Below are 15,881 nucleotides of genomic sequence, written 5' to 3' on the forward strand. Positions count from 1 at the left end.
CCCATTGGCTGCGCAGGAACGGAGCTTCGGCTTTCTCATCCCCCCCTCCTCCTCCTCCTCCTCGCCGCGCGTGTCATCTGTGTCGCTGGCCCCGCCCCTCCCCCCTTGACGCTTCCTGGTGGGTGGGCGGGCCGAGGGAAGGCCCCGCCCCCCGTCCCTGGGGCGGCGCGGGGCTCGTTGTTATGACGACACGGCCGTAAAGCCGCCATCTTTGGTGGTTGCGGCGCCTTGCGACATGGAGGCCGCGACGGCCACGGGCGCTGGGCCGGCGGGGCTTACGGCAGCTCGGGAGCGCGCGGCGGAGACGGTCTGCGGGCCCGGCCGCGACCCCCCCGGCGCCCCCCCCGGCGCCCCCCCCGCCCCCGCCTTCCTCGGCCTCCCCGCGCCCTTCGAGGAGGAAGGTAGCCGGGGGGGAGGGGAGGGGAGGGGGGGGAGGGGAGGGGAGGGGAGGGGCCAGCTCGCGGGATGACAGCGGGGGGTGGGGGTGGGGTGGAGCCTCTCCTCCCCCCCCCGCCCCCACGGCCAGCCCCGCTTTCCCCGTGTGGCCCGGTGGAGCTGCCGAGACGCCAGTGCAGGGCCTCTCGCGCGGTGGCCCCCCAGCCGCCCTCCTGGGGCTCCGCGGGCAGGGCAGAAGGGTCCCCGGCTCAGGCCCCAGGGGCCCCTCCATGTAAAGGGAAGCAGGCAGGTGGCTGACGGGGAAGACACGCAGAAGGTCCCCGGCGGCACCTCCAGTGAAAGGGACCGGGCAAGCAGGTGATGGGAATACACCTGGACCGGAGACCCTGGAGACCCGCTGCCGGTCTGAGTAGACAAGACTGACTTGGATGGACCCTCAAAGGGTCTGGTTCAGTAGAAGGCGGCTTCACGTGTCCTGCCCTTGCTGGCTCGGCCTCCACGCCAGGGCAAACCTCGTGCTCCCTGAAAGGGTCGGGTCGGAGGGTGGGGGGGGTGGGGGGTTCAGGGCGCTGGTGGTGCCCATAAGGCTGCCGTGGCGGTGTGACAGAGACAGCGAATCGCTGAGGGAGCCTCCCTGCCCAGAAGGGCGGCAGGCCTCCTCCCCTCTCCCAGAGTACCAATGACGAGGACAAGACCTGCTGGGCCCCCACCCCACCACCTGATGCATTTTCCCCAACCTAAGTCCCTGTTACGGTCTCTTTCTCAGCACTGTGCGAAAGACCCGCACGACTCAGCTCAGCCCCATGGTTGGCACACTGGTACGGCAATAAAATCAAGTTTTTTAAAAAATAGCCCATGCGTTCCAGTTCTCCTTTCAATGGGGACCTACCGATCCACCCTCTCTTGTGCTGACGGGTAGGGTTGCCAGCCTGCAGGTGAGGCCTGCAGAGCTCTTAGAATTACAGATCCAGACTACAGCAATCAGTTCCCCTCCAGGAAAAGGCTGCTTTGGAGGGTGGACTCTGTGGCATCGTAGCCCACTGAGGTCCCTTTCCTCTTCAGGCTCCACCCCCCCCCCCAAAATCTCCATGAGTTTCCCAACCTGGAGCTAGCAACCCATTCGACGTGCTTCCCCCTAGGAGTGAGCTGGGGGGCTGTGGCTATGTGGTAAAGCTGAAGCCACTCCAGCAGAAAAAGTAGTTGTGTGTGGGGGTCCCTCGGGAGCTGCTGCCAGTCAAAGCCAGATAGGCCAGTGCTCTGACTCTGCAGGAGGCAGCTCCACGCAGCCCTTCGGTAGAAGCCAGGACTTTCAGGCATCTCTTCCGAGCTGCCGTGAATGGCTGAAATCTCTCTCGTTAAGTCTGTCTTGTAAAGGTGGGACAACGGTTTTCTTGGCCTCTGAATTTCAGATGAAGACGACCGGCACAAGTGTGGCCGCTGCCAGTCCGAGTTCACCTCTTTGGAGGAATTCGTACAGCACAAGTTGCAAAAGCTTTGCCAGAGACCCCAAGAAGCTACGGCGGCAGACCCGGCAAGTTCTCTGCGGGCGGGAGTGGGCAGGGTGGGGCTCCTCCTTCCCTTCCCTCCTTGGCGCTGGGAGAGTCACATACAGGAGGACCGTCACACTCCCATTCCAGTGCGCTTGGTTAAAGGATCTTACAACGTGGTTCTGCTTCCGCTTCCATTTTATCCTCACAACAACCCCGTGAGGTAGACTGAGTGGAGACAAATTGACTGGGCTAAGGCCCACCCAGTGAGCTTCCATGACAGAGCGAGATTCAGACCTGGGTCTTCCACATCTTAACCACTACACCAAACTGCCAAGCCTTGATTACAGGGTTGGCAAATTCTTGGGCGCATCTCTAAGTAGAGACGAGAGACCATGTGGTGTGGTGGTTAGATGGTTGAACTTGGATCTGTGAGACCCAGGTTCGGATCCCTGCTCCGCTACGAAAGCTCATTGGGTGACCTTGGGATGGCCAATTATTCTCTCACCACCTACTTATTTGGTTGCTGTGAGGATAAAATGGAGGAGCAGAGAATGACGCTGTTGGTTGCTTTGGGTTCCCCTGGGGCAGAAAAGCAGGGTATGAATGTCTGAATAAATACATAAGTGTATTTGGGAGACTGGCAGTGGAGTAGCCAGTAGGGGCTGGCTGTGGTTGAAGAGGGGTGCAGTTTAGATTTAGGAGCTTTTGGCCCAGGGATATTGTGAATCCCTCCGCGCTGTTGCCCTCGGGATATAACCTTCCTGACTGAAACCCTGTTTCTTGCCTCAGGTGGCCTCATCTGCAGAAGAGCCCATAACTGTGGCTCACATAGTTGTTGAAACTTCTCCCATAACAGAAGAAATCAGCAGCGCATCTGCAATTTTAGGTGAGCGTGCCGCAAAGGCTGCTGGGACAGTCTGAGCCGTGAGCGATGGCAGACTTGGGCTTCCAGAAAGCTTCGGACAGCGTTCCCAAACGAACAAACATGGCAGTTTGGGTGTGTGTGTGTGTAAAGGGCAGGTGTATACAGAACTGAATGGGAAGAGAGGCCTCGAGGGACCGTTTTCACTAAAGAGGGCAGTCAGCAGAGGGGATCTTATCAGGACGTCTGTGGAGGTAGCTGCTGTTCACCTTGTTGTCTGTAAGTCAGCCAAGTTTGTAGATGGCACTGAATCATTCAAGGTGGTAAATACCCGAGTAGACTGAGAGAGCTCTAAGAGAATCTCTCCATGCTGGAAGAAACAAAACGACCAGTAAGATTCAGTGTAAACAAGTATAAAAAGATGCCCTCCCCCCAAGCGTGTACACTGATGATCCAAGAAAGATCTGGGGCTCAATGAAAATGGCAACACGCTATGTAGGAACAGGGGAAAAGACAAACTCAGGGTTTGGGAATGGGTTGGTAAGCAAGGCAGGTGGCTGTTATTATGATGCCTTTTCTATAACAGTAATTGCATGAAAGTTCTGGTAATTCCATTGCCAAACGGCTGTCCTGGAGTTTGTGCCGGAAAAAGTACAGAAGAAAAAAAACAGCGGTCAGAATGAACCAGGGATTGGAGTGTCTTCATTATGAGGGGAATTGAAAGCATGTTGGGCTTTTGGGTTTAGACAACGTGGTGGTGGTGAGGGGTGACAAGCTTTTTAAAAAATCAGGAATGGCACAGAAAAAGGTTCCACTCTCCATCTGGTGACCTTGATTGACTGTAGATTCAGGACTAACAAAAGAAAGGGCATAATTGACGCATGGAATTTGCTGCCGCAGAATGTGGTGATTACTTCAAACAAGGATTACTTAGGTGTAGGAAGTCACTCTGGCTTTGCTGTTAACATGTGAGCCAGACAAATTAAAATAAGGTCAAATGTGGCAGCACAGAGAACTTAGAGGACATACCTGGCCCACTCTCCCTGCTCAGGGCGCTGACAGAGGTCTGTCTGTCCCCATGAAGATCCTGTGCTGATAGTTGGCAGCCCATGGACTGGGCCGATCCGCAGTATGCAAAAGCCAAAGAGAGGCTGGTTCTGGCCAGGCGGGATGGCGCCAAGACTGTAACTCTTGAGATCACCTTTGCAGGCAGCGGGCACATTAAAGAAGTGATTGTCGTCGGCGAACATGTCTTTGAAAACCCCAACGGCCACATTGATAGCGATGTTGCTGGAGAGGAGGGGCAGGAGAGCCCCGAAGACCCAGAAGAAGGGGCAGCCATTGAACTTGTCAAGGTTAAACTGCTGGTTAACAAAGAAGGTCGCTACGTGTGTGAGCTCTGCCACAAAACGTTTAAAACGGTATGTTATGGCTGAACAGTCAGTCCTTGATCAAGCGCTGCACGTTTCCTGGCATTCTCCATCATTTCTCTGTGGGGGTGCCTGTCTCTTAATCATTGCTAAAAATGTCACACTTGCAGCCTGCGTGTGGCTGCTTGCAAAAGAGAGATTCCTTCTCTTCCACTAGGCCAGCATTCTCAAAGCTCACATGATCACTCACAGCAGCAGAAAAGACTATGAATGCAAGCTATGCGGGACGTCCTTCAGGACAAAGGGTTCACTCATCCGCCACCATCGCCGCCATACAGGTGAGTGTGGGAGGGGCTGGCTTGTGCTAGAACAGCAGGTGACGCGTGTGCCATCCTGTGGCGCTGGGTGTTGGACAGCAGTGGGTCTGGAGCAAGGCCCAGAGGGGCCAGAGAGCAGCAGTTGAGCTCCGAGGGTTACGTCATTAGTGTGGCCTTAACTCAGTGGCTTCTAAGACCGGTCTCTGGCAAGCGGTCTGCCTCACTTGCTGGCCAGGAGCCGCGGCCCTGTGTTCCACCTGTTCCGACAGGCTGATAAGCTGGACTACTGCCTTGTGTCAAACGCATCTGGGTGCTGAGCTAGGGAGGAGAGAGGGATTCCACCATGTCATAACTCTCTTGTCTTTTTCTTTCTGAACCTGTTCAGATGAGCGTCCTTACAAGTGCAAGAAGTGTGGGAAAAGCTTCCGTGAATCAGGGGCTTTGACTCGGCACCTGAAATCCTTGACTCCCTGCACAGAGAAAATCCGCTTCAACATGAACAAGGAAATCGTAGTGAGCAAAGAGGAGGTAGCCCTAGGTCAGTGGCCATGCTGGTGTTCTTTCCTCCTTTTTGGGGTCTTCCCTTCAGAGGCACAGTTGGAACTGACTGCTGGCGGTCAGAGCTGCCCTCCTGGTCTAGAGGGTGACAGTGGGGTTGGTAAACTATCTGCTATATTTTTTTTGGAGATATCCAAATTAATTATTCTTCACTTACTTGGGGAGTCTCTCCCCCCCACCACTCCCGCCCCGAGTATAGAGAAATCCCTGCTTTGCCTGTGGTTGGTCCCATTTCACTGCCCTCCTGGTAAAGAGTTGTTCTCAGGAGGGGTGCTGCTGGATCTACCTTGCAGGGTTGTTATGCAGGTGACAAGATGCTGATGTTTGGGAAGCACTTTACAAGAACTCTGTAAAACTGACATCCTCTTGTCAGCTCCTGGTGGCTTTGGCAGTGCTGCTCCTGAACAAGCGGTGGGCATAAGCCTTTGGGAGCGGGACTCCCGCAGAAGTTCTAAGGCAGGAAAGGAGGCCGTTTGGCCTTTCTCCCGGGGAGCCCAACTGCTTAGCGCATCCTGAGCAGCCGGGGACTTTTCTCGAAGGTCCCGGCAGCTCCAACGCTCAGGTTGTTTCCTCGCTGGCCGCTCAGTCCCTGGACACCTCGCCCGTCATCCGTCTCGTGACGGACGCCAAAGGGAACGTCCTCCACGAAGTCCATGTCCAGATGCAGGAGATTCCCGTTGCAGAGGCCAAATCGCTGGACCCAGAGGTAGGCCGGCACTGCCTCGAAAGGGGCTCTGTGTATCTGGAGGGGGGCCGGCCCCTGGTGGTGGGCTTTGAGATTGGCACGGCTGGAGAGAAAAGCGGATGGCGAGTGGGGCTCAGCTGCACATTGTGAAAACAAACCGTGGCAGAAGGCCTCTGAGCTGGCCGCTGCCTTGTGCAAAACTGGGTAGCTCAAAGTACCACCAGCCTCTTTTGTTATGTTTTTTTTTTTTTATTAAGGGTGGTAGGGTGGGCACCCTGGATGCAAGGACACCTGGGGGCTCAGACTCACAGGCTTCCTTCCCCCTTTCCCTTTAGCCTTCCAGTCCTGAGGAGGTGCTGCCCCCTGAGGGAGAGGACAGCGAGAACTTGCTGCGAGAAGCCATGAGGAACTCCGGGATTGTGATCGAGCGCGTGTCTGTGGAGGAGGCGGCCAAATCCGATGATGGTGCAGACGGGGCTCCCACACCCGAGGAGCCAAACAGCAAAGAGGTGGATGCCCCGGAGAAGCTGTGCGAGGAGCAGTACGTCGAGCAGGCAGAGGCAGTAAGAGCCCCCCCCCCACAGCAGCTTCACCCACGTGGTGTTTAATTCCCCTCGCCTCCAGGAAATGAGGGAGCTCGGTGGGTGTGCCAGAACCAGAGCCGTTCTTTGCTCTCCCCACAACCTCTCCTAGCTCAGGGGTGCGCTGGGCCACGGCTGGGCTGGTGAGGTGCTGAGGCTGGGCTCCCTTTGCTTCGCAGCCAGACGCCGAGACGACAGACGGGAGCAAGCAGCACGCCTGCCCCTACTGCAGTGAAGCCTTCCAGGAGCCCACGGCCCTCGACCTGCACGTCAGCGGACATCTAGGTGAGGCGGCTTCCTGCGGGGATCCACACGCAAGCGGCTTCCTCAGACGGGGGCCGTGCAGATGACTGGCTCTGCAAACACAGAGATGCTAAAGCACAACACTCGGCACGCTCAGGGTGCTACGTGACGGCTATTGGTGCTGCTCTGCTCAGGTTGCTGAACGTGATTCTCTACTGCGCGCTCACGGGGTGGGAGGGGCTGGCCTCTCGGACGCCTCAGTACAGCTCAGCGCCGCTCGCTGCTGCTGCCCTCTTTTCATGGTCCCTTTTACCTGCAAGGCCTTCATTACCGTTTTTTCACTGGGGCACCAAGGGAGGGGTGTCTGGCTGGCTTCTCTTAACTACCACACATGAACCTTGGGCTAGTCACAGTTCTATTAAGAGCTCTCTCAGCCCCACCTACCTCACAGGGTGTCTGTTGTGGGGAGGGGAAGGGAAGGCGATTGTCAGCCAGTTTAATTCTGCCTTAAGTGGCAGAGAAAGTCAGCATATACAAAACCCACTCTTCTTCTCCCCTCATGTGGTTGCCAGGACTGGCAGTGTGCAGGGCCCCCTTGGAAAGACGGGCAGTCCTACTGAGGATATCCAGAGTTGTTGTCCAGATGCACATTAAGCCTCTGCCTTCTCTGCAGCATGGGGGTTGCTCCAGGGGGTGGCTCATTCTTGACAGCGCCTTCTCTGAGACCCCCCTCCCCCTCTCAAGGGGCATGTGAAGCCCCTCCTCCTTCTCTTCAACCCCCCCTCCTTGCCTGTTTCCCCCATCTGTCCCCAGACTACAAGCCCTTCAAGTGTGAGGAGTGCGGCAAAGAGTTCACAAAGGGCTACCTGCTGAAGAAGCACCAGGAGGTGCACGTGAACGAGCGGCGCTTCTGCTGCGGGGAGTGCGGCAAGCTGTACAAGACCATCGCCCACGTCAAGGGGCACCGGCGGGTCCATTCCGAGGAGCGGCCCTACCCATGCCCCAAGTGTGGGAAGAGGTACAAGACCAAGGTAGGGAGGAGGAGGAGCCTTTGCGCGCTGTGCGTGTGTGTGTGGGGTGGGGGGGAAGCACCCCCTCTTGCAACTCAGCACAAAGCCAGACCGACTTCTGATTGGCTCTCAGCTCAGCCCTGTCTGGTCAGAAGGGAGTCGGGCGCTGGCTCTGCTGAGCAGAAGTGCTGCTGGTCGAGAGCCGGGTGTTTTCCCACAAGGCAAGACCAGGCTGCCTCAGCACCACTGAGAAGGGAGCTCGAGGCGGAGCGCAGACTTGAAGAAGATGAGTTGGTTTTTATATGCCAAATTCTCTACCACTTAAGGGAGACCGGCTTATAATCCCGTTCCCTTCCCCTCCCCACAGCAGACACCCTGTGAGGAAGGTGGGGCTGAGAGAGTTCGGAGAGAACTGTAACCAGCCCAAGGTCACCCAGCTGGCTTCATGGGTAGGAGAGGGGAAACCAATCAGGTTCACCAGATTAGCCTCCACCGCTCACATGGAGGATCTGGGAATCAAGCCCAGTTCTCCAGATCAGAGTCCACTGCTCCAAACCACCGCTCTCAACCACTACCCCACGCTGGCTGGCTGAGGGGAGTTTGTGGCTGTCGAGGCTGCCACTTTGGGCGGTACCGGATTCAGGAGTCCAGCCTCCTGCTTGTTGGGTGGGAGCCGAACATTGGCGGCATCAACAGCCAGAGGCTAGCCTGCCTCCAGCGCCCGAATCCTCCTCTTTCCCTCTCTCCACCTGCTGCTTCTCCCCCCAACAGAATGCCCAGCAGGTCCACTTCCGGACGCACCTGGACGACAAGCCGTACGTCTGCCACTTCTGCAACCAGGGCTTCCGAGAAAAGGGCTCCCTGGTGCGCCACCTGCGCCACCACACAGGCGAGAAGCCCTTCAAGTGCTACAAGTGCGGGCGGGGCTTCGCAGAGCACGGCACCCTCAACAGGCACCTGAGGACCAAAGGTGAGTCGTGGGCGCCTGGTGGTGCCTCTCGGCTCCCACCAAACGGAGGGTGGCCCAGTGAAACCACTTGTCGTCTCCCCCCCCCCCCCCCGCCACGAGAAGCAGAAGCAGCCTTCCAAAAGCAACAGGGACTTCAGTACTCCGCTCGTAGCTGGATCATCCTGGCCTGAGACCTGCTGGGAAGGTGCAGGAGCCTGTGTGTGTGCGCATGCCAGGGTTCCTCCCTAACGTGAGCGCTGACTATGTTCTGCTCTGTCTGGGTCTCTCACTTCAACCCAGGGGGCTGCCTGCTCACCCTGAAAGAGGCCGACGTGTCAGAGGAAGGCCAGTCGCCAGACAGCTTGGCTGCCACCGTCATCACTGAAGAGGCCCCGACGGTCCTGGTGGAGTTCTCGTCCGTGGTGGCAGACACCCAGGAGTACATCATTGAGGTAGCTGGAAAGGAGGGCGGGATGGGGAAGCGGCCGAGCACGGCAAAGCAGGCGTTTGAGGCTGGGCCGTCCGGCCCAAAAGTCTGGCTGGCAAGTCACTGCAGACTTTGCCCCCCTTGGGAAGGTGGGGGGAAGCTTCTAGCAGCTGAAGTGTTCCTGTGGGTCTGATCCCACAGAGCCATTCTGCTTTCCTACGTTAAGGAGTCTGCAGCTGACCTGGCAGAAAGCACTGCCCTCAGCAGGATGGATCTGAGGGAGCTGCTCCTGCTCGCTTTGCGAAGCTGAGCCCAAGTTGAACACCTGCACCTTTCTCTCTCTCTCTCTCTTTTCAAGACAGCTACTGAAGACATGGAAACGAGCGAAGCCACAGAGATCATCGAAGGAACGAGGCACGAGGTGGGTGGTCCACTGGGGTCATGCTCCTTGGGCCCTGAGAGGGGAGGAGGGAGCCCCCAGTGTTTTCACTGTCAGTCGTTTAAAAAAAAAATAGAGCCCTGTTAAATAAATGGGCAGATTAAGAGGGCAGGGGGGCCGTGTGGCTCAGTGGTAGAGCCTCTGGCATGCAGAAGGTCCCAGGTTCAATCCCCAGTGGCATCTCCAGTTAAAGGGACCAGGCAAGTAGGTGATGTGAAAGACCCTTTTCTACCCGAGACCCTGGAGAGCCGCTGCCGGTCTGAGTAGACCAATACTGACTCTGATGGACCCTCCAGGGTCGGATTCAGTAAAAGGCAGCTTCACGAGTTCACCCACAAGTGACTTTGAATACAGTGTTATGGGGAGTTCAGTGGGGGAAAGACTGGCTAATTTTAAAGGGTTAAATTAATATCCAGCCGGGGGGTGGGAGATCTAATTCTGATTCTGCACTTTCACCTGATTTTCAAAGTATTTTTGCTTTTTTTTTTGCTGGAGAAAATTATAGTGATTAGGCCAGCGGTCGTGTCCTGGCCTCAATTTCTGAGTGTTGCTGGTTTCGAGGGGAGATGAGCCCATGGGTGTTTGACTAGGTAGGCTGCTGGGCCCCAAAAGCTGCTGTGCCAAAGCCTGCGTTGGTCGCCCCCGTTCTCTGTGCTAAACAGGCCCTCTCTTGTCTTGCACCAAACCCGTTCCTGGATACCCGGGCAAGATTTCTTCTCTTCTTCCTCGTCCAGGTGGACAGCCACATCATGAAAGTCGTGCAGCAGATAGTGAACCAAGCCAGTTCCGGCCATCAGATCATCGTCCAGAACGTCACGGTGGCCGAGAGCACCACCCTGACGGCCGACAGCGCCGACACGATCGCCATCGCCACCCCCGAGAGCCTCACGGAGCAGGTGGCCATGACCTTGGCGTCTGCCATCGGGGAGGGAGCAGTGCTGGCGACGGAGGACGGCGGCGAGGCGGCCCTGGGAGAAAGCATCGAGATCGTGGAGCACTCGGGCGAGTTCGTGATCGCCTCCCAGGAGGGGGAGCTGGAGGTGCAGACGGTGATCGTCTAAGGCTCTAGGGTCAGGGCTTTGCCCCCCGCTGCAGCTGTGCTCGGTCTCTGGGGGCGGTCCCCACATGCCATTTCAACAGGTACACAGGACAGTGCCAAGGCTCAGGGCCGACTGCTGCTCCTTGCCACCTGCACGCCGAGCGTCACTGGAAGCACCAGGCCCCTCACTCGCCCTCCGGGGCCGGGGGCGTTTGAACGGTTGGGCTCTGCTTCCCGGGCGCCTCTGGGTAGCAAAGAAGGCCAGAGGGAAGCACTTTATCCTTGGCTGCAGGCAAAAGGAGAAGCCAAACCACTTGCCTTTCCTCCTTCAAGCTGCTTCAGGCAAGGAACGCAAGCGACTCGTCACGGACACTGAACCTTCGAGGATGGTTCGAAAGGCTTCACCGCAAAATGCCACAGGTTATTCCGAGGAATACCTCCCAAGTGCTCTGTAAAAGTCACACTGTACATTTCTTTTGTAACCACATAGCCTTTAATTGGAGATTGTACAGTTGAGCCTGTAAATAAATTTCTTTTTAAAAGACATACTTCTAACGTGATGGGGTGGGGGGGAGACTATAGACTGGCCCTGCAAAGCTTTCAAAAAGGAAAGTGACAGGGTGCCACCTGGCAAGAGCCGACTCCAGCCTACACATTCCTTGTTCTTGGGACAGGGACCCGGAGCAGGACTTCAGCGCTCTGACGCCCCCAAGGTGGGCCCTGCAGTAGTTCCTCAAAAGGAGGATGGGGGGGGGGGTGTCCGAACCTCCTTGGCAAATGCAGCCTAAGCACTACACACGTAAGGGAACCCTCCTTCCATGTAAAACTAGCTAAGGACCACTGTACAGAACTGTAGCCCCCTCCCCTACCCAATATGGAGGTGAGCATCCTTCTTGCGTGGTCTGGGCCACTGCCTCAGACTAACTCAGTGTCATCCCTTTAGGGACCACCTGTGGAAGACTTACAGGTAAGGATTGCTGCCACACCTGGAATCTCTTTCACCCCATCAAACCTTCACAGGCAGCAGCACGACGAACTGCTCTGGGAAGGATGGCTCAAAATCATTTTCGCCATTTTCTTTCCGATTGGCCACGGACACTTTTGCAGGCACATGAGTCCAGTCTGCTGGTGCTTCTGGCCAGTCACCTTCTCTTTGGTTCGGGGCTCATTAGCGGTTTCACAATTTCCATGACGTTGCCCCAGAGTCCTCTGGAGTAAATGTTTTTGTAAACCCCGCTCTTGAATCTTCTTGACTTAAACCACTCGTAGCTCGTCTGGTTGATCAGGACCAGGTAGAGACCGAAGCCAAAGTAAGAGGCCAAGATCACTGCGAGGACGACGACAAAACCCAGCATGAACACTGTCCTGGGGAAGGCCAAGAAGAGATGCTGCAAAGGGGGAGAAAGAACCCATCTGAAACAGGATGCCCCCCACGCTCCGAGTCACACACACACACATACCCCAGCACAGGCAGGCTGCTACGTCTCAGACAAACACAGCAAAATAGCAGGCCGGGGGAATTAACTATGCGTATGCATCTTCCATCTACATACTAAGCTACAAGTAATTCCTCAGGCACCCTGAGAGACCAGCCATTTTAACCGAAGGCAGCCACAAAGGGAAGGCTTTGTAGAAAACACCTCAGCTGAAGCTTTGCGGTGGGTCCTTTTAATTAGAAAACATTCACTTGGCAAAGGTCTCCTCTGATTGAATTCCAGTTGGCCTGGCTTCCAGAATCTACTTTATGCCTCTCCTGAGATCTGGTTTGTTGCTGTGGAGTGTCAAGGGAGGCCTCTGCTCAACAGTTACCTGAATAACAAAGACGGTGTCGACCGGGTGCTCTCGGCCTTCGTCATCCACATAATATCCCAGCGTCAGGTTTGACAGAGTGACCACCTCGAGGAGGAAGGCAGTGGTGACGACGGCAATGGCCGTCGCCATGGCGCTCAGGGTGAGCAGGTAGACAAGAAAGTATCTCGTGTTGAAAGCCCCGATGCAGTTGTTGACCCAAACGCAGTGGTGATCAAAGCGATGCATGCAGGCACAGCACACCCCTGCGCAAGACGAGAGCGTGGTTACTTGGTTGCCAAGAAACAAAGTGCAACTTGTGTGGGGCTCGGCACCCCACGGTCACTGGTACACAACGACAACGAGCTCAACGTCTTCTGCCCGAAGCTCTGGGACAAAAGATACTGCCAGAGGCCTTTCCGTACACATCCTGCTGCAAAATCACTTCTGCAAGCGCTCTCCAATATTGATTTACTTAGCTTATTTATAGCCTGCCTTTCTCACTGAGACTCTCAAGGCCCGGAGTGTTAACAGCGACATGGAAATGAAAGCCCTGGACGCTGCGCTGAGGTTCGTTAATGGGCCAAGCCTGAAGTGTGGAAACGAGGCCCCGAGCGTGCTGCTTCTCCGACCCTATCAAAACGCAAGCAGCGACAGAAGTGGCAAGAGTGCTTGCTCTCGCAATGGGCAGGAGATGACTGAGGGGAGGGAGTTGCTGGTGGCAGACACACAAGCATCCAAGAGGCAGGAGGAAGAGACCCGAAGGGGGGGGCGTTTCCAGCAGAAGAGCTTGTCCAGGGGGGGTCTGAAAGGTCTGGGAGCAAGCGGAGGGCCCTGCAGCAGCAGCAGCAGCCACCGCCTGAAAAGCTTACCGCAGTGCTTGGATCTGGCTGGCTTCCTGGTACTGCAGCTGGCACACGTGGCGCCTCTGTCAAACATCACCCTGTCGTAAGGATAAGCGTGGAGGAAGAGCGCCTGGTTGGATTTGGTTATGGCACCTACAAGGGGGAAACGGACAAACACATCTTGGTGGGTGTGACTTCTCCCCTCTTCCTGCCCCTCTGACCTCATGTACCAATTGGTCGCTGCTGGCCAGGACGCTTTCCAGGAGGGAAGCAAGACCCGTCACGGCCAAGTGACGTAACCAGGAGCAGCCAGCAAGGGGTGGTGGAATCCTCCCCAGAGACGCACAGCCATGCGCAGCCCACATTCTCCGGTCAGTTGCGCGCACTGCTGAAGGACCAGCACTGCCCCAGAACCCTGCCCACCGGCACTGGTGAGAAGTGGATGCCTTGATCTACTTATACTGGAAGCCAACTGGACCTGCCCCGATGGCAAATCTGACATTATCTTCCAGATGGTCACAGGACCCCACCCAGGATGGCAAAACAAGTCCAAAGGCAAACTGCTGCTCAGACTGGCAGCCCACCGATTTGGTGCCTGAAGCTTCAGCTGAGGTCTCACAGGCAGCGGATGAAGCGTCTGTGGCCATTTCAGTCTACAGGTGGGAGCTCAGGTCACAGAACGGCCCCTCTCCCATTCCCACACGTCGACAACTGTATGCCAAAGAATGCTTCTCACTGACGTGGTTTTGTACAAGAAGAAAATTGCCTTGCATATTTATTTATCTCTTTCATTCGAACCCCGCCTTTCACCCCAAAGGGGACCCAAAGCAGCATTCGCCTCAATTTTATCCCCATAACAACCCTTTGAGGTAGGTTAGGCTGAGTGTGTGATTGGCCCAAGGTCACCCAGTGAGCTTCCATGGCAGAGTGCGGATTCGAATCTGAGTCTCTCAGATCCTAGTCCGACACTCTAACCACTACGCCATGCTGACGCTCCAGCACATTCCCCTGTCAGGAGTGGCACAGTCCAGGCAGAGGCTGACCTCCTCATCGGACAGGTCATCACTGCCTCTACAGGAGAAATTGCCACACTGGCCAACTGCCGCCATTGTAGATCAAGGTGGTCTTACCAGGGTCAGTCTTGGAACACAGAACGAAGAAGCCCATATTCACAGTCAGCAGCAGGTAAGGAAGCAGGAGGAGGGGAAGGCTGAACTCCAGCTCCTGGCAGTAGCCAAACACTTCCCAGGTGTATTCGCCATAAACCAACACTTCCAAAGCCAGGTGCAGGATCACAAAGAAGCGGTGTCTGTCACAAGGGGAAGGCGGCGCCTGTCACTAGAGGAAGTTATTTTCCCAGCAGGGCAAACAGTGGCTCCGCAGGGCCATTTCAGGCCAGAAAAAAAGAGCAGGAGGCAGGGCCTCCGCTGCTTCTCCCTGCACCCCACAGTCCCGATCCAACTCAGGTCACCCACCGTGAATTAAGACCTGAGCACGGAGCTCTTGGAGCATGTCTGCTCGACAAGGACAACGTAACAGACAGGCACTGAGAACTAACAGTCACAGCCCAAAGGAAGGCAACACACAAAAGGCAGCAATACCGTGTGTGGAAGAGGCGGTGAAGCACCCTCTGAGCAGCTCCGTGAACTTGGCCTGGGATTACATGAGAAAGCACCTGTGCCAAAAAACAAAAAAGCCACAAACATTCAAAGAAATAAAAAGGCCGCCTCCTCAAGTTCAAAAACCTGGAACTCCTGAGAGAAGACAGAAGAGGCGGGCCTCCAGCCAGGCAAGGTACGTGGATCTGCTGTCAATATACACCTGGTTTCCTTTTAGATCTGTCAGAGGCCTGGGCGCACCCAAGATCCTGCGTTCTGCAACCAGCGTTAAAATTCCTTACCTGAGCAAACCAACTGACAGTTCTTGAAGGCAAACTTTGCTTCCTTCCAGCATAGAGGCAGACCAGGAGAACGGTCAGCAGAACCAGGAAGACATAGAGAACGAAGAGGCTCAAGAAGTCCATCCCGCTCTGCAAAATCCAGATGCCGACAGAGGGCTCTTCCTCCTCTCTCCCCTATGCAAACGCTGCTTGGTGTGGAGCCAACAGGGTGAGAGGGAAAGCTCAGGCGCCCCCCATCAACGCTGCTTCCGAGCCCAGGCTGAGGCAGGCACAGTTCTCTCATGTTTAGCTGTAAACCACAAACAGAAAAATGCACACTTGCACAACAGTTGACTAAAGGGGAGCAACGATCTAATAAAAACCTACTTGTCTTTGATACCAGCAAGGCTGTTCCAGGCGCCCTCTTCTTGGGAAGGGCTCACACCTGTACCTGACCCCCTCCCCCCGGTCAGTTGCCCTCACAATAACGGTGGGATGAAGAGGTCAGCTTGTAGGAGCCCCCTCCCCCCAAAAACATTCATGGCTGAGCTAGAATGTGAAACCTCATAGGCTCCCATTTGGCTCTTTGCTTTCTTCCTTTAAACATTTATTCCCTGCTTATTATTCTTAACTGGTGCTCCAGGCTTCATGTGGTGGCCCCAAACCCTTTTGCCTGAAAGAAGGGACCCACCAGGGTCATCTAGTCCGGCCCCCTGCACAATGCAGGAAATTCACACCTACCTCCCCCACACACACACACCCCCAGTGACCCCCTACTCCATGCCCAGAAAATGGCCAAGCTGCCCTCCCTCTCTTACGATAGCCCTCACAACAACCCTGCCAGGTGGCCCAGCTCAGCCCTCCCCGTCCCTTTATTCCTATCCCCCCTCTTGTAACCATTGCTCTCTTTCTCTGTTTTTGTATTTTTGGGGGGGGGCAAAAGCACCCACCGGGCCCCCCCTGGCACCGAGCGGCGGCTGCAAGACCCCCGGCTCACGTGGCT

General features: G+C 56.0%; 2 protein-coding genes across 2 annotated transcripts; one reads left to right on the plus strand and one right to left on the minus strand.

The window, feature by feature from the left end:
- Positions 1-235: 235 nt before the first annotated feature.
- E4F1 (E4F transcription factor 1) lies at positions 236-10,388 on the plus strand. Its single transcript, XM_056866524.1, has 14 exons — positions 236-401; positions 1,806-1,942; positions 2,676-2,772; positions 3,958-4,169; positions 4,336-4,456; positions 4,821-4,973; positions 5,533-5,699; positions 6,014-6,241; positions 6,439-6,544; positions 7,316-7,533; positions 8,284-8,482; positions 8,762-8,913; positions 9,247-9,309; positions 10,062-10,388. The coding sequence occupies exons 1-14, from the start codon at positions 236-238 to the stop codon at positions 10,386-10,388; spliced, it is 2,346 nt and encodes a 781-aa protein (XP_056722502.1).
- Positions 10,389-11,508: 1,120 nt separating this feature from the next.
- On the minus strand, positions 11,509-15,022 carry ZDHHC4 (zinc finger DHHC-type palmitoyltransferase 4). Its single transcript, XM_056866354.1, has 6 exons — positions 14,900-15,022; positions 14,601-14,674; positions 14,130-14,308; positions 13,027-13,152; positions 12,176-12,420; positions 11,509-11,754 (listed from the first exon to the last, which is right to left on the minus strand). The coding sequence occupies exons 1-6, from the start codon at positions 15,020-15,022 to the stop codon at positions 11,509-11,511; spliced, it is 993 nt and encodes a 330-aa protein (XP_056722332.1).
- Between the last annotated feature and the right edge of the window lie 859 nt (positions 15,023-15,881).

Source organism: Euleptes europaea, chromosome 21 (genome assembly GCF_029931775.1).
Source record: "Euleptes europaea isolate rEulEur1 chromosome 21, rEulEur1.hap1, whole genome shotgun sequence".
NCBI classification, from domain to species: Eukaryota; Metazoa; Chordata; class Lepidosauria; order Squamata; family Sphaerodactylidae; genus Euleptes; species Euleptes europaea.